Source organism: Euwallacea fornicatus, chromosome 18 (genome assembly GCF_040115645.1).
Source record: "Euwallacea fornicatus isolate EFF26 chromosome 18, ASM4011564v1, whole genome shotgun sequence".
In the NCBI taxonomy this organism is placed as follows: domain Eukaryota; kingdom Metazoa; phylum Arthropoda; class Insecta; order Coleoptera; family Curculionidae; genus Euwallacea; species Euwallacea fornicatus.
The window spans coordinates 889,769-906,748 of NC_089558.1; the positions used below are offsets into that span (position 1 = coordinate 889,769).

At 42.2% G+C, this 16,980-nt stretch overlaps 2 protein-coding genes and 2 long non-coding RNA genes across 7 annotated transcripts in view; 2 read left to right on the top strand and 2 right to left on the bottom strand.

Annotated features, from left to right (window-relative positions):
• Nucleotides 1–16,980, bottom strand: part of LOC136344984 (uncharacterized) — a 43,339-nt gene that overhangs the window by 11,879 nt on the left and 14,480 nt on the right. Inside the window, exon 3 of the long non-coding RNA XR_010733079.1 lies at nt 11,838–12,012. This is a non-coding gene — a long non-coding RNA (uncharacterized lncRNA). The remainder of the gene's footprint in view (nt 1–11,837; nt 12,013–16,980) is intronic.
• Nucleotides 18–1,782, top strand: LOC136344986 (uncharacterized). The gene is made up of 2 exons (XR_010733081.1): nt 18–563; nt 826–1,782. It is a non-coding gene; the product is annotated as an uncharacterized lncRNA (long non-coding RNA).
• Nucleotides 2,708–16,089, top strand: LOC136344976 (T-box transcription factor TBX10-like). 4 transcript variants are annotated; one of them, XM_066292927.1, is made up of 9 exons: nt 2,708–3,185; nt 3,815–4,017; nt 4,691–4,823; nt 5,017–5,211; nt 5,266–5,422; nt 5,580–5,738; nt 6,154–6,221; nt 11,899–11,981; nt 14,546–16,089. In XM_066292927.1, exons 2-9 carry the CDS (start codon nt 3,855–3,857, stop codon nt 14,947–14,949), a joined length of 1,362 nt encoding a protein of 453 aa, XP_066149024.1. In that variant the 5' UTR covers nt 2,708–3,185; nt 3,815–3,854; the 3' UTR covers nt 14,950–16,089. The 4 variants fall into 4 exon arrangements, with proteins under 4 accessions (XP_066149024.1, XP_066149022.1, XP_066149020.1 ...); XM_066292925.1 differs by having other exon boundaries at nt 2,709–3,189; nt 4,978–5,211; XM_066292923.1 differs by having other exon boundaries at nt 2,709–3,185; nt 4,978–5,211.
• Nucleotides 6,956–9,957, bottom strand: Nagk (N-acetylglucosamine kinase). Its single transcript, XM_066292929.1, has one exon. It carries the CDS (start codon nt 9,843–9,845, stop codon nt 8,817–8,819), a length of 1,029 nt encoding a protein of 342 aa, XP_066149026.1. The 5' UTR covers nt 9,846–9,957; the 3' UTR covers nt 6,956–8,816.

Below are 16,980 nucleotides of genomic sequence, written 5' to 3' on the forward strand. Positions count from 1 at the left end.
ATCATCGGTCAATTTTGTCGGGTTAAAGATGGTACCAAAACACAGATTCATGATGTACATTTGATTCAATAATCCTGTATATCCCTCGCTGGAATAAATGCGGATACGCACGTAACTGCACATGAGCAAACGGTTTGGGCACGAGCTTGTTTGCAGGCTGATGGCCAAATTTCTAATGTCCTGTTAACTTTCACTGCAAGCTAGTGTCCACGGGGCCGTTGAAATAAAATGTGGATGTCCAGTCGTCACGACTTGTCCCACTTTTGGAATGGAAGGCTGCCACGTATTAGTGCTCATACGACATCACCTCCAGGATGCGTTACGTCATGGCGACATCACTACCTCCAATTTCACCACGACGGCGCTTCATTTGCCAAAAACGGGAGGTAAAATTGTCAAAGTCACGACCACTTCCGTATCGTTGGGTTAGACTCTTAGTTCGCACAAGAACTAGCTTGACGTTAAAGTTAACAGAACAATAGCAATTTGGCCCTTAAGGGTAAGGTCCACAACGATGTAGGTTTTAGTTCGAGCTAGTTTCGAAATATACATCAGCCCAAAGGGTGAGTCTATAGCCTAGCAAGCTAGGACTGATAATAGCGTGACGTGACCGTTTCGGAACCGACCGTTTTGCTTGGTTCTTATGGATTTTCGGAGGGTTCGGCATCGAACCTTCAGGACGGTAAAAATGTGTGTGACGAGGTTATAATGCTGGAAAAATTACTCGTTTTGAACATAGTGACGGTTTTGAGAGGGTCCGCAATAATTCCTTAGTGAACTTTCCCAGTTCAGTCGTAGAAAAACATCGTTTTCTCACTGTTTTAGATTCCAACAAAAAGGAAGGAACTAGCACCGTTTTCATCTGGAAATCAACATATCCATTCGCACTACATTTTACATCTAAAGTTGATCGTCACCATATGGTTTAGGCAATATATAAGAGCCGAGGTTTATACAGCTCAGAGTGGCGGCCATTTAATTTTGGGGTTTATAAATCACTTTCCAGAAGTCGCGTTTGTTTGTTTTTGTGTTGGAAACGGTGAGAGGAGCAGTGACGGGCTTCAAAAGAAGGAAAATGACTCACGTCGACCGTCCCGACGCGTTTTCGGGGGGGTTCTCCGCCGTGTTCGGACTCTTTTATAGTCTGACGATTGAGGATTGAACTTGTGGAAAAGTTTGCCGTTAATCCGCGGCCCTCCTAAAGCAATAAAAATCAAAAACAACTTAAACGAATGTTTAGACACATAAAATGAAACGTAAACAGCGCTTACATTAGTAGCGGAGTCAATAAAAGTCAGAAGCGTAAACAAAAATGTAAGTTGGGTGCATTTTTCAGACAAGCGCTTACTGTAAGTGCACAGTTTTACTGTCTATAAAATGCGCGTTGCTTTACGAGAGCCTGGAACGAGTGATGAGTGATGCCAACACTGGAACACAGAGAACTTTTATTAACTGTTTACATAACATTTTGATTGAGCTCGGTGCAGAACGTTGGCCCACGACCAGAATAACGCCAGGAAATGGGAATGGGTTGGAACTCAAGTTGGACACGCCTCGGAGAGTCGGGAGGAAAATTAATCTGGATGTTATGGATGTACGATTCGATTATCAATCAGTGGAATTACGGGGAGTATGGTAGCGAAGAAACACCAATGAGTAAAAACACTGAAGTTCCCTATGATTATAGCACTAACCGAATAGTGATTTGGGTCCCGCATTGCAGAAATTTGATCTGAAAATTACGTTATGTATGAATCTATGGAAATTATATTTGTGCCACTCGGTACTTTTCTTTTTCCTTTTTTTTTTATCTCGTGTTTGGTATTTATAGCGTTTGCGCGGAAGCAGATGCAACGAATGCGAATTAATTAATAAGATTACTAAACGGAAATTTGCGAGCCAACCCTCCTGCCCCTCAAACCCGCCGTTTTTGGTAAGACGCCGTAACAGCCAGGCGGCACAAAGAAATTTTGGAGAATCGCAGGATCTTAAGAGAGTGTACGCCAATGATTTCTGGGGTGTGCTTGGCGAATGCCGTAGGAGCTCCTTGCAATTTTGCATTGAGGAACGGGAGCGCTACGGAGCCGGCTGTAAAAACGATATATCTTGAAAATGTCCGGGCCTCAAAACGTCATTGCTGCTTTAATGATTTTCATATATTCGGAACTGCGGGGAAGTGCATATGAGAAAAAAGTCCCGTATTTCTAAAATCGCGAACGTCCAATTTCTCACGTCAGAACAATGCAGAAAAATTACATTTCTGAGGGCCCTTAGTGCGGTCCTGACGCACCCCCTTCTTCAAATCATGACTCTTTTTTGCTGAAAGGTACTTAGGCATACCATCAAGAAAAGTCACGAAACAATTCCACATCTTGGACATTAGAGGAGGCACCGTCACCTCGTACCTTATCGTAAGTATTTGGCGGGCGTATTCTGTTATGTAAAAATAGGTAGGTACCTTGGGACCTTAGCGGGTTCCTTAAGAGAACCAACGTTTTTGTTCCTCTCAAAGCACCAATCTCAATATTCCAGCCATGCAAAACCTATTCATATGCACGTGCAAATATCAAATCTAAAAACACTACCCAAGAATGCGAAGCGCTCGACTTGAAGATCACTAGGTATGCCCTCCCTATCACCATCCAAACAATTACATCACACCTCCTGATAATCAAATTCCCGGAATACCGTCACTGTCGATCCCAAAACAATCCACTGGCAAAGACTCAAAACTCCTTTACCTGAAAACCCGGTGACGCGGTCCGGCCCCCTGGCCAATCCCGACAGAAATTCCCGACTGAACCCGCTTTGACCACGCCCTGAATCTGGCTCAGCATCTTTGGAAACATTTGAGTCTCTCTTCGACACACGGCGCTGGACGGAGATAGTTAGTGGTGGTGGGGGAAAGTCGGTACCTTCCCAGAAACCTGGAAGAGCCAGAGACTGTCATGGCCTACGTTGACAACATGTGTGAAAAGTTTCAGTCCATCAACATAGTTCATTAAAATCGGGCAGGCCGCGAAAACCGGGATTTTTCGGTGGTGCGTAAAGTTGTACTTTTCGCGCGGCGTAACGAAAAGCCGATGTCAACCGGGTGATTAGTTTTTCGCGGCGATGCGTCCGTAAAATACCACTCGTAAAATAGATAATTAATAGTTTCGATGATTTAGGAGAGGATCAGAAAGGTAGGTACGTAAATATTAGTGATGAATTTGCCCCCAGTCGGAATCCATTAGTTATCGAGTCGATGAGTGTTCTGACAAGGCAAGACAGGCAGTGATATTGTTATGAAAATATTTGATTTTGGGAAACTTTCATAAATTCGTTTTTCTGGGGACATTGTGTGGAGAACCTACTGAGGAGATTGTTCGGGAAGCCCCAAAAGTCAAAGTGTGAAACGATTTTATGGGAGGTTCAAGGGTAGGAATGTAGCTTCACGCCCTCTTCGCACCTACTTTGTAGCCATCCAGGGTTTGAAAATGACCTCAGAACCTCTTAATGCACACACCCAACGGGTGAAATTTCCAAAACTTTCACCTCGAATCGCTATCAAAATCCGTCCATTTGGACGCACATTCCACCTAAGTTGAACATTCGCATAAATCACATTCAAAGCCGCGTAATTGATTAAATATTTTCAAAGCAACGCGAACAGCCACATTTCATCGGCATGCTAATTCCCATGTATCATCGAATGGACAAAATGATACGGAATTTACGATCGACTTGACAATTTTTTTAAAGCAACCCCGACCCACCCCAACCAGCCAATTGTTTACGTTCCTTACGCGATTACGTAATTCTTTTGTTCCAGGAGTTTTTCGAATAACCAGTGACGTGCCCCTCAGACAAAAATGCATCAGCAACCGCAATTCGGTAAAGAAACTGCTAGTGTGACAAGTGTGATCGCGCCGTTAGATAATACGTCCGTGTCGTATCACTCTCAGTTTAGTTACGGTGCCAATGACAACTGGACTTATGCCCACTCAGGAGTGACGCCCATGAAGCAAATCGAGGGTGAGTACCTTTTTTTGGAAATAATTGGGGAGAATGGCGTCCCGACGGACCAAGACGCCGACGCTCGCCGGCGTAAATCAAACGGTCTCATTAGTTAAGCATATAAGCGCATTTGTAACACTCGGTTTGATTTATGTCGAGCGGAAAAACGGATTTATGGTCGATGAAATTGACGCCCGAGAGTTATTTGGGGGTTTATGGGAAAAAATTACCGTCTGCGAAACGATTAGGGGGACATTGATGATCGCGCCACATCTCTAGTAATGGAGGATGGTAAATATGGCGCTATTTTGGAGATTTCGAAAAAACGTGTTTCGTCGCCATCTTGTAGTTGCACAACAGCGCATATAAGTTTTCCGATTTTTTTATGCAATTTGTACGGATCGTGTTCGGGGAAAAACAGCTGATGTTCGGAAAATATAACAGATCTTCGGTGATTTTCAAAAACTTCGGTGGTTTTCGCGCTAAACGTCAATTTACGCGTTTTACAATTAGTCCTTCTCTGCTTTGCCTTTTGTCCACCACACGTCGCATCGGCCATTTTGTAATATTGCGCAAATTCCCCAATCCAATAGTGTGGCCACGTTTTGGTAAAATCTTTTCGTTTTAAAAAATTTCGATATGCGAGATAGATATGATGGTTACATTAATGCAATATTCGTCTTCGTTACAGCGTGCCTTCAAAGCGCGGGCAAAGACCGAAAAGCGTACTCACCTTTAGATCAGGCAGACGCCCTTTCGTTGGAACAAGAAAACGAGAGACCGGAAAACAACAATAGAAATAATTCGCATAATAAAAATCACAGGTAAAGACAAAACACACGTACGCACCCGCGACATTAGACACCTTCTCACTGAGTAACGAACTCTCAAGGGACATTTTTCCTATGTGGCTTTTCTCCAGTTAAGCTAATCGAACATTCTGCGTTCCATTCTTAAACATCTTCGTTCCTTTCTAAGCGTCTCTAGTTTGATATCTCCGGCTCTATCCAACTGCAGCGCCATCTTGGAAATGAAGCACCTGTGGGACGAATTCTACGCCTTGGGCACGGAAATGATCGTAACAAAAGCAGGAAGACGTATGTTTCCAACTTTCCAAGTGAAACTTTGCGGCTTGGATCTGCATTCCGAGTATATGTTAATGATGGACTTTGTCCCGGTGGACGACAAGAGATATCGATACGCTTTCCATAGGTAGAAAGGAGGGATGCGTCGGTGCATTATAATTTGAGAAAATGGGATTTTTAGTTCCAGTTGGGTTGTGGCTGGCAAGGCCGATCCGGTGTCACCCCCTCGGATACACGTGCACCCCGACAGCCCCGCGTCAGGTGCGCAATGGATGAAGCAGACTGTGTCGTTTGATAAACTGAAGTTGACCAACAATCAGTTGGACGATAACGGTCATGTAAGTAAAGTTCATTGTGGTCTCTTATTTACGCCGATGAATGGCGATGCCAGCTTTTCCACGGCTACGTGCTGGAAAAGATGGGTGTCGGAAGTGCCACCGATGTCGGATTTTGAGAAAACATTAATATTGTTCTCAAACGTTTCGTTACTTTCAGATTATTCTAAATTCGATGCACCGCTATCAGCCTCGATTTCACGTTGTGTACCTGCCACCAAAAAACGCTCAGAACGAGGAGACTTGCAATGATAATTTCAAAACATTTGTGTTCCCGGAAACTTCGTTTACTGCGGTCACGGCGTATCAGAACCATAGGGTGAGTTATTAAACAAGAAAAAGTAAATACACCAGGAGAAACGAAGCAGCGTTCGACCTGCCGAAATGCTGCTTCAAAATGGGTATCGGAGCAACGTCTCTGCCGCCATTTTGATGTGCATTGATGAACCAAAATTGTTATGGATGATTGCTACGTTTTGCGAATTATTTTACTTATAATTATGAATTTAGTTTGCCTCATTTTTGAACTGAACTTCCTCCTATAACTTTTTTCACACGCACAGCTAGGAGACTGTAACGGTGGAATTGATTCCAGTGGCCATTTTTAATGACTCTTCCGTTAGCACTCAGCCATTTTGAAATGATTGCGGTGAAATTCACACGCCATCTATCATCCAGTAGATGCAGCAACGCTTACAAAGTAATCTCTTTAACGATTTCCCTTTTTTTTTCAGATAACGCAACTAAAAATAGCCAGTAATCCGTTTGCCAAGGGCTTTAGAGATTGCGATCCAGATGACGGGTGAGTTTAGTAATAAAATTTATATCTTTCCTCATTATCATTTTATCAAAGTACTCCATTTATATCTCGAAAACTAGTCTTTCGGAAGCACTGGAAAAACAAAAACAAAGGCGTTTCAAAGAGGTCTCCTGGCCCGGACAATTTATATTTATTTAAAAATTGCTCCTTAGTGATGTGTTTATTGGTCTTGAACCGAAATAGCGCGCCGGTACGGAGCGAAATTTAAAAAGTCGAGGAGAATCAAAATAAACACTTCATAATCTTAATAGGATTTTCGAGATCTGGCCAGATTTATGGGCGGCAAATATTTGGATCGACTCTGATTATTTTGGGGCAATTCCGAAATCAAAACACCGCCACTGAGGAACTAATCAATTCTGTGTCTCCTTTTATTTAAGTTTCCTTTCCGTGGTTTCCGTTCGCATGCGCTTCCAGACTATCCATCCCAAGATGGAAAAGGTTGTTATTTCCCCGTTGCTCTGGTTTTTATTTTTTATGTAATTTTTCCGGCTGCGGATTGAAGCCGTGGTCTGTTTTCGATCACGAAAGAGATTTCAAAGAAGATCGGCGTTTTCAATAAATTCCAGTTAGTTTACAAAAGAATAACGATAAAATAAATAAAATCAATCGTCGTGGAACGGCAGTTTAAAATCGGTACGGAATTTTGAAACGACCGAAAGGCAATTGCTACGCGATGGAGATGCGGGGGCAATCCGAAAAATATATGGCACGTGTAAACTACAACTTTTCAAGTTTATTAAGGATTAGTATATATAATTTTATTGAATTTATTAACCTAATTATGCTGGTAAAATATACAGTTTAATTATAACGGCGATTTAAACTATGCTAAACCAACATCCACTCTAATCAATCGTTTCTGCGCGAGGTTTACAACTTCGAGGCTGGAATTAATTCAAAATGTCCGAGGTGATATGAAAACAAATTTGGCGATAAATAATATTAATACAAAAAGGTACTCTTAATGACGCAACCCTAACATTTTGCCTCCGTCAGTTTCTTTCAAAGGCATGAATATCGAATGTCACCAATGACAGCAGTTTTCATTTATCTCTTTGACATAAACAGAGTTGTGTGAAGCAGTGCCCGGGTCTCACTCATTGTTTTCATATTAACTCGGTTCTTGGCAGAGCTTTGCTGTAAAATTATTGCAAAACGTCGCGTTGAAAGATTTTGCGACTAAATAGTGCTTGCTTAGGGCTCAGATACTGTTACTCGAGTGATGGGGTTATTGAAAGTATAGCAACCGATACTGAACGGACTGATTTTACAGTTGTCTCCAAAGGACAACGATTCTTTTGAAAAGGGGGAAGGGAGCACAGATGTAGCCCTGGAACAGTACCTATAATGTTCCCCACACAGGCGAGGCACGACCGTCAATTTCACTCATTTTCAAACACTTACGTAGCCTCTCAGGTCGATTCAGTTATGAACCAGAATAAGTCTGTTGTAAGTGCCAAGCTCTATAGGAAGTTAAATTAAGGCCTTTAAGCGGTGATTAATTGAGTCGTTAAGACGTATTAAGGATACGAGTAGGTATACAGGAGACCCGATTAAGAATGCGTGCGTACGTGTTTCGTTATCTCAGTATTTACGCCCGAAAAAATGTTATATAAATATAAGAGTTGTGGTAAAAAGAAAAAAAGTTGCACAGGGGTGTCCGGCGAAAATCTTACCCCCGTCCCTCCAACTTTAAATTACCCACAAATCAAGATCACAATAAAAGTCCATATAAAGGTGTTGTGGTTACAGACATCGCAATTTTTACTGGTCTTGCAGTGCACGGGGTGTCTCAAAATGAAGCTATGCCAGTCGAGTCTGCTTTTTACTACGGCTTGGATGGCTTCAGACTGTTTCCAGCTATAATCGTCTTTCCATTGGCTCATAAACTCTTGAACCAAATGAGGTGCTCTCGATTAAAAACTTTTTTCCATAATTTTATTTTATTTATTTATTTTTTTGGAAATGTACGGAATTATCAGATTTTTCCACACGATTTTATTGATAACAAAATTGCACAAAAAATATCAAAACAATACGCAAAATTATCGCGCGTTAGGTAACTCTGTGTCCGGTGCCGTTCTAGAGATCCCAATGGCGTAGCCTGAATTGGAAGTATCTCCTAGATGTAGGATATCCCACATATTAAATTTGCTTGACGTGCATAGAAAAATATGGTATTTTTAGGCGTGGATCAATTTTAAGGCGGTTAAAAAAGATTATTTTGGGGCACATTTTTTAATCTTCATATTATATTACGGAAAAGTGATTAGTTCACATGAGTTCTGAGTATCAAGAAATCACAATCACTGTCTGTATCAAAATACTCGAAATCTTGTCGGATCTTCGCCTAATTTTAAACGAAAGCAATAAAATTTACGTTATCACTGAAATATCTATTACCCAAGACACTTATCTCAACAACGATGACTACACGGGAAACAAAGTTAGTCGTGATACATCATCTCACTGTGTACGCATGTCAAATAAAGGATTTAAAAGCAAAACTATTTGTAATGGAAAAACCAACGAGTTATCACTCAACGTTCTCTCTTCACGTGTAACTAAAAATTGTCACTCATTCCCCCTAGAATAGACCGCAAACACGTCATAGTTCTTGGAATAGTCCCTGTTCAGCTTCAAATTAAGTCTGTCGGCGGCCATGAAAGCCGCCCCCACCCCCATTTCCGTTTTCAGCCTCAGTAAACTCAACTCCTTAATGGTAGTTTTATGCTCGAAATACCCCATAAACCCTTTACGCAACAAGTCCCAACTAAGCCACACTGATCCCACGCAAATCACATGCAAACCTCCCGGTTTGTTTATGAGCTCTTCTGATGCTTTTTTGGCAACTGTCGCAATGCTTTTCGCTAGATCAGTTCCTGCTCTCTCAAAAATGTATTTTGCTAGCTTATCATCCCGATCCCTTGCTAAATCTGCTAGGTTCTTGCACAATAGCGCTATCCGCGATTTATCGAAATTGGCATAGAATGAGTCTAAAATGTCGGCCTGGGTCTGGATTGCAAAGAAATCTTTGATCAAAGCCCAGACTTGTTCCATAGGGAATGGCGGTTGTTCGAAGTTATCTAAAGCATCGAAGCAGTACTTCACAGCCATCCAGCTGATGTTCCAAGCACTGCCCTCATCGCCTAGCAAATTGCCCCAACCTCCGCATTGCACCTTCTCCCCATTCGGGTTGATTAAAAGAGTGTTGGATCCAGTACCTGCGATGCACACCACTGCCCCTTTATTGCTCACGGTGGCGATGGAACCTTCCGTGTCTGACCCAACTGCATATTGCAGGGCTAAATTCGGATAACCCTCCTTTAAACCTTTAACTAGTGTCTGGTTAGAATCTTCCAACTCGCAACCACTTAAAGATAAACCTACTGCTCCTATAGGGGTATTCAAAGCAATTCCTGCTTTTAACTTAGCGTCATTAATCAGTTCTGCAATTTTCCTACGACACTCCTCCATTCCTATCAAATGATGGTTGGTACCACTGCCCTTCGCAGTGGCGATCACTTCTCCTTGGGCGTTCATTAGTACTGCAATGGAGTTGGACGCCCCCCCTTCGACCCCACACACAATTTCCGTGGCCATTTTTCCAAATAAGCACAGTGACGTGGTGATGCGCGATTAATTCCAGTTGGGTACTGCTGACATTCCAGCGAAAGTACCGCACGAACTGAAAGCTCAATGCTTGGTAACTGGGTATGTAGACCACTTAATTCCCACGTCGCGGCGTGTTGATATCTTGATCTTGATTGGTTTATTAATAATGACGAGGCTTCATTGAATGCTGCGGGCACCTAATCTATCTATAACAAACGAACCTACTTTGGCTGCTACTACCGAAATAGTAATGCAATTTGTTGTTGAAGACGGGTCAGTGATACAGGATGATGGTTATGCAGAGTTGGGGGATAACGGTTCATCAATATTTATTAATAAACAGGGACGTAGTTAGCTTGACACTATATTTCTATTATGGAAGTATCTATATTGCCGGTACGGGCTGTGGGAACTTGCCCGAGCGACACCTGTCGGATGTTATCCTGAGCACCAGTAATGTCTCAGGACCTTGGGAATTTCCGCAGTATTGCCTGAATAATCACTAGTTCTCTGTATTAGGTAAAGATCTCGAAATGGATTCGTCGAAAGACGCCAGGCGGTAATTAATAAAAATCAAGATTTCAAGTGTCGGGCCACTGGTTTTGAGCTGAAGCCAGAGCTTTTAAGCAAATCCTGATCGCACTGGACGTTCCCAAAAGGGCCACAGTCACACCATTACGACTATTGAGGTTTAAATTCGTGACGTTTGGCCTACGCACCGCTGCTCGAAAATTCGGACGGTTTATCGATGAGGGTTTGCTAAGGCTCGATCACATAGTACTAACATCGAGACAAATCGTCAATGGGGTTGGTTGCCTATCTGGAACGTCACTGGTCAGGTTTTGTCACGAAAAGCTCAGATAACGGAAAACGCTATTGAGAGCCGTCTGCAGGCGACAACTAAAAACCTGCGCGTTGCGTCGATGCGCGCTTGTCAAAACTCTCGGGGATTTGACAGATCCGGTTTCGAGTGTAATGTAAATTTGCAAATTTCGGACAAAATTCCCATTTATTAGTTTTGTGCGTTGAGGATGGCAGTGGCACATTCGCATGTGCCATCCCTATGCGAGCTACATAGAGGGAGCAACTGTAACTCAAAGACCTTAAAGTACCTTTTTAACGTTGATAGGAGTGTGCCCTTAGGAAAGAGCAAATACTGTCCCTAGTTGGTTTTAATTCGGGCCAGGGTGCAAATCCACTGTTGCAACGATCCTTCCTGGTTCGTGAAGCGCTACCCGCAAAAAAATGGAAGAAAACACTTTTCACTGTGAAGGTAAAGGAGAATGAAAAATTGCAAAAATAAACTGAAGGGGATTAGTTACGGCTAATGTGCGCGGCGGTAAATCTAATCAGTGACAATTGGGGCAAAAGTGTATTCGAAAAATGCTGTAATAACGGCATCGAAAAGTCGGCCATTTGTAAGGGGGAACGCCGGGTGTCGGAAGAAGATAGATGCGACTGAATACTTCAGGGTTATTAATCCAGTACTGCCTGGCAGGTACGAAAATAACTGACTTTAATAAGAACTCCTGAGGAAAAAAAGCGAATGTGCTTTTGTGCCGTAGGGCGGGAATTTTATGGGGGAGAAAACTCGCAGTACCTCGACCAGAAAATGAACAAAACATTTAATATTTTCAAGTTCTGGGACGGCGCAAACACCCGAAATGCACCTACCTACAGTGCGATCTTTAACAAAGGCGCCACTCGCTTAAATCATCCCGAAATAGCAATGCGGCATGTTTTCCACATCTCTTACGGTGGCTTCCGCCAGATTTAAGACGACATTCCTACTTAAATTTGTCACGCCGTATTCACTTTCCCAGTGTTTATTATCAAATTAAGTGAAAATATTGGAAAACCCAGCGAAGTTTACGGGCGAACTTAATGGCCCGGTGTCCCGGGTTGACTATTAAGGGGTCGTACTGCTCAAATTAGGAGCCCGCTTACTGACTCAACCCGAGGATTTAAGAGCGTTTTTACCTTGTTTATGACCCCCCAGTGCAAATTTGCTTCTTTCGTTGATTGGGCGTTCTCGTTCTAGGTCCACCGAGATCCCCAGTCCTTCCAGCCAACAGAGGCAAAGGACCACTTCCCGGTCGACTCCAACCAGCTGCAGCACCAAAGGTGAGCGATAACTAACGTCGATGATTAGAATCTATAAATAAAGACAATTGTTATTTTACGCTCGAATTTGATGGCGATCATCATCAATCATCAGCCTCCGGAAGTGTATTTTCTGAAGTCCGATTGTTTACAATAATTAGCGCCATGTGCCATTGCCCAAAACCCTAAACTGTGTAAATAATGGAACCGATGGCCCATTAGCTGAAGTTCCAATCTCAATCGGAAATCTTTTAAAATCGTAAATTCGGCATTGTGTACAATTCGAAACGTAATTATTTCATTGAGTATAGCCAATTTCGATCGCCTTTAGATCGGATCTCGTGTAAACACGCCCGCCTAATGTTTTGTTATCGAGAAAAAAATGGTTTTATTTGATATCAAAGGAAATCGGAAAAGTTATGGTCTCGATTTCCGGCTCTAGACAATCTGGAATATTTCGGGAGATCACAGTTTATATGTTGCAGTCGATCTGCGATACGTAGATAGAACGTGAAAAGAAATTTCCCAAGTAAGCCCCAGCACCTTCACGAGCAACGGGGGTTTCCTAATAGGAAAAATCTTGGATTCGGCTCTATTATCCGCGGATAAAACAACTGAGAAGAGGCTCAAGTTTTGGGCCTAGTTAAGGTTCACGATACGGGAGCTGCAACCTAAACGGACACCCGAGAAGCTAGAGGCGCAGCAGTAGGTTTAACTCGACTAAAAAAAATAAACGAGGAGGAAGGGCGGAAGGGCTTTTTTGAAACCACAGACCGGAATAATCCTGCTCAAACACAGACAGGAATTTCTGCTGAAAGCAAAATTTATCCTGAAGCTCCCCTTCGTACCAATCCTCCTGAAATGTATAGTGGAGCTTTACTCAATACGGAGGTTTATCGTCTGTATATTATAACCTCACGTTGTTTAGTCAATTGGAATCAGCTTCAGGTGAAGTATCACTTCTCGCACTTGTTTCACAATGATGTAGACAGAACACGCTTACGGAGAAACCAAGGTGCAGGGGGGAGAGAAAGAGAGAGAGAGAGAGAGAGAGGGAAAGAGAGAGAGAGAGAGAGGGAAAGAGAGAGAGAGAGAGAGGGAAAGAGAGAGAGATTCATTTGTTGAGATAACTTGTTATGGATCTGTAGATTTTCTAATTCCAATATGGTAAAAAGCGTGTTTGTGGGTGTTGCTGATGATGAAGTGCAGCTGAAACGTAGTATTGAACTAGAACGTTGTATGTAAGGAGAAGTGCCAATAACGAAATATTCTTATTTTCAGGCCATCTTGTTGAATCAGACCGCGATTGAGTCCTTTCTCACATCTCTGGAGTCATTCGAAACTTTCAAAAAGTCCTTATCAAGCGGCCTACGAGACGATTTTGCGATAATGTAACAGAATCCTTGCAATATCGAAAATCGTTTACCCTCGAAATTGGCGCACTTTGAAGTAATCGCGAGCCCCCAATCTGCACCGATAATCGAGGCAACGTCACCACAGTCATCGACTGCAACTCTCTCAATTTACATTCTGGAGAGAGGGGCCCGAGACTAATCCGCGGTGCGGAAGATGAGCAACATTACGTCTTACATCATAGAGCAGTCTGAGCTCCAATCGTGAGCATTCCAGAGTCGGTGCTGATCTCAAGATTGTCTGGCGATTTTTTGCGTCAATTGGGGCGCGATTCGGGGCGTTCCACGTGTCTCCGCCAGCTTTGCCTTGGGTACTAAAGGCAGATAAATTTGAACTTGGTATATTGAGGAGAAAAGTGACGAATACTGCCGATCGTATCACGATATCAGGCCCATTTGGCTCCGAACCACTCTCCTAATGGAACTGACTTTTGGGGCGCTTTGCATAGTGAAGTCCTCAATTTCAGAAATTGTCTTGCAATTGATTTTTTTTAAGTCGAACTGAATACGTTGATGCTAAAGAACGGAGAACTGTATGATCTCAAATTGCCTGAAATACGTTTTAAACAGAACAAATAAACGGTGAAATCTTGGTATGAAATCTTTCAAGGAGCATCATGTTGTCGATTAGTAAAAGGCCCTATTTACCTCAGACTTGAAATGTTGAGGTTCCAAAAATGTGATTCAGTCATTATTCGCAGAAATTCAAGCGCTCTTTTAATGTATTGTATTTTAATACAAAAATTGACGATACTACCCAAAACGGTAGGAGCACGAAGGGCACCTGCGCGTGCATTTCCTCACTCAGTTAGAAGAAAACGTGCATTTGAAAGTATCTATTCAAAATAGGCCTTGCATATGCAAAGCCTGACCTCCTACTGGTAAATATTTGTTTACAAAACGAAAACCGCACCTCTTAAGAATCGAATCCAGAAATCTCGTAAAACTCCGACTGGCAATTACAGCCGTATAAACAACCTTTGAAATCGAGCCCATCTCGTCTAATCTCCGAATTAACTTGTCAAAACCGACAGTTAAGTAACTGTCGGTTAAACTAACTTTTTACGGCTCGCCAGAAGCCTATAATTACGGTATTTACGTCACTCGCTTTTTGGTTGTTTCATCTTAGACGTGCCGTAAACAAAGCTTTGTTTACTTTCAAATTTGTTGCAGATGACGAGACATCGGAACAGCTCGGCACTCAGGGACATCATCAAAGCTCTGCGGGCGAACCACTGCACAACACGCACACATCCATGATATTTCAGAGCCGGTACCAGGCCACGAATCAGACCACCGCCCCGGCCCTGCTGCAACCCAACATACTTAGTGCGGGGCTCAACACTATCGCCCAGCCTTACTCGGCGGAAATTTGTAACTACGGGCCTGTCTACCATCCACATAATATTTTGCACAATTACAATACAGTATACAGCAACGATAAAGGCATGAGGACGCCGAATTTCGGGAGGGGCATGTACGGGGGTTACCAGGGGTTTTATGCGAATAATGGAAATTTCCGGAGTGCCACTTTGACGGGGGCCCATCAGAATGGTTACGAGTTTACTCCAAGATAGAATCTGGAGGACAATGAGGGGAAGAAACCAAAGAAGTATTATGTGTATGAGGGATTTGAATAGGCAGAATGATAGGCCCAAGCTGAAATCATTGTTCTTTTTTCTGGATAGGGTAATAAAGTGTATAGTTTATATAGGTTTAGTGCCAGAGCTCTGGAGGGGGGTAATAACTAGATAGTGTGTTTATGTAGGTAAGTACGCCAGGTGACAGGGGGAACATAGGATACAAGCAATATCTATTAAATTCATTAGGCGAATTTCTTGAAATCGAGGCAGGTGCCTCTCATATTGGAAAAGTGACAAACATGTTGGTTTACGCGGCAGCACCGTCTGTCGTCAACTTCAAAATATTCGTTTTGACTGTGAAAGTGTTAGGCAACCAGTCATACCCATTCGTCTTAGTACTATCTATCGATAATTTGTTATATCATATTCGTGGAAATTGTTATTATTTAGCCATGCATTCCGCTGTGATTAGTCGGCTATAAGAAATTGTCGGTAACATTAAGTCCTTCTAGTTTCTTTTGGCAAAAAAATCGAATATTGTCAATTCATTAGGAAATGACGCGGGTAATGGTCACCTTAGCAACTGAAGTAGAAAAGTATAAATCGTATGTTAATTGTCACGATTAATGCACTAGGATTAATCAACGATAGCCGTGATTTTGCTGCAATTGTTTTATGAAATAGACGCCATTTTGATTTTTCTGGAAAAGACTCAGGAGTCGCTATTTTCAAACCGAACTTCGCACAGCCACGCCTCATCGACATGGAAATTTTAAACTGTTTCTTAATGTGCAAAAACGTCATTAGGATTGCATCTAGATGGAGACATTGCTTGCGCCTTGTACCGACATATTAGAAGAGTCTCAAATTTACCGCAATGATTTGTCCTCACTGTCACTTGGACATCGAATTGTCTAAGGACACGCCGATTGCCAAGCAGGTAGTTGTGAGGAAATGCGTGACATGATGAAATATTTAGTAAATTTTCTGTGTTACTAGACTGTAGAGTCTGCCTTAGACAAGTGCCAATAATTCGAATAAAAGCTGTTCGTTAAGATTTATATTATTGTAGATCTTGTATTTTAATATTTCTTGTTAAAATTATTTATTAAAAAATATTGGATATTTACAAAAGCAGCGTTTTCTTCAATCGTGAAACCTCGACCCGGATCCATCCCTCTTGGCCACCCAACGACACAGCAACAAGCGGCAATCAATATCTCTGTCAATTCCATCGAAAAACGTTTTATTTGGAACAGATACACGAGGTACAAAAAAATAAAGTACGACCCAACGCAGTCATTAGGGAAGTTGTTTGTCTAAACAGGGTAGCAAAATGATAGATTACAAGGAAGTAACTGGATACTGACACAGGCGCTATTTCACTTCGCTGCGTTATTGCTCTCTTCCTCACTCGTACTAAATGAATATTTTCAACAATATTTCCTAGTGCAAACCAAAAAAAAAATCAGTGAAGAGAATTTATTACAAAATAAATGTGAAATTCCTTAAAGCAAAATAAACAGTAGATAAATCAACCGTCTCAAGTGTTGGGAGCTGCTTTGGACCGCAGGCCCACCTATGTTGTGACAATTCCTATGTGTAATTCAGCCCTTGGGAACGATCCTCCATAAACCAACATCCTTCTCTCACACACTTTAAGTTACTTCAATGATTTATGGTCGACTAAAATTCGGTAGGCCATGTGTTGAAGTTCATGGCAGATTACCCCGGACCTTCTAATCTGCCTAATTTACCAGGGAAAATTCTTATCTGTCCTCGGATTTATTTTTTAAGACATTTCTGCCAAAGTTAAGTGCGTTAAAAATAACCGTGGATACTACTATGGATATTGATAAATTCGCCTTGCATATGGTGTCGTCGGGTGGATGCAGATGGGAACGGTTTATCACTGTCGTTGTGATGATGCATCAGTGAAGGGAGAGGCATACTTGACGCAGGTCTTTTGCGGTCAGCAAAAATCGAAGTTTCTGTTTAAAATTCCTGATTTTGAAAAAAGCTTGC

Bases quoted from the DNA above. Each gene is read 5' to 3' on its own strand.
- LOC136344976 (XM_066292925.1), top strand. From the start codon at position 3,855: ATGCATCAGCAACCGCAATTCGGTAAAGAAACTGCTAGTGTGACAAGT. The intron at 4,824-4,977 runs GTAAAGACAAAA...TTCCTTTCTAAG, and splicing joins TCGCATAATAAAAATCACAG to CGTCTCTAGTTTGATATCTC. The intron at 5,739-6,153 runs GTGAGTTATTAA...TTTTTTTTTCAG, and splicing joins CGGCGTATCAGAACCATAGG to ATAACGCAACTAAAAATAGC.
- Nagk (XM_066292929.1), bottom strand. From the start codon at position 9,845: ATGGCCACGGAAATTGTGTGTGGGGTCGAAGGGGGGGCGTCCAACTCC.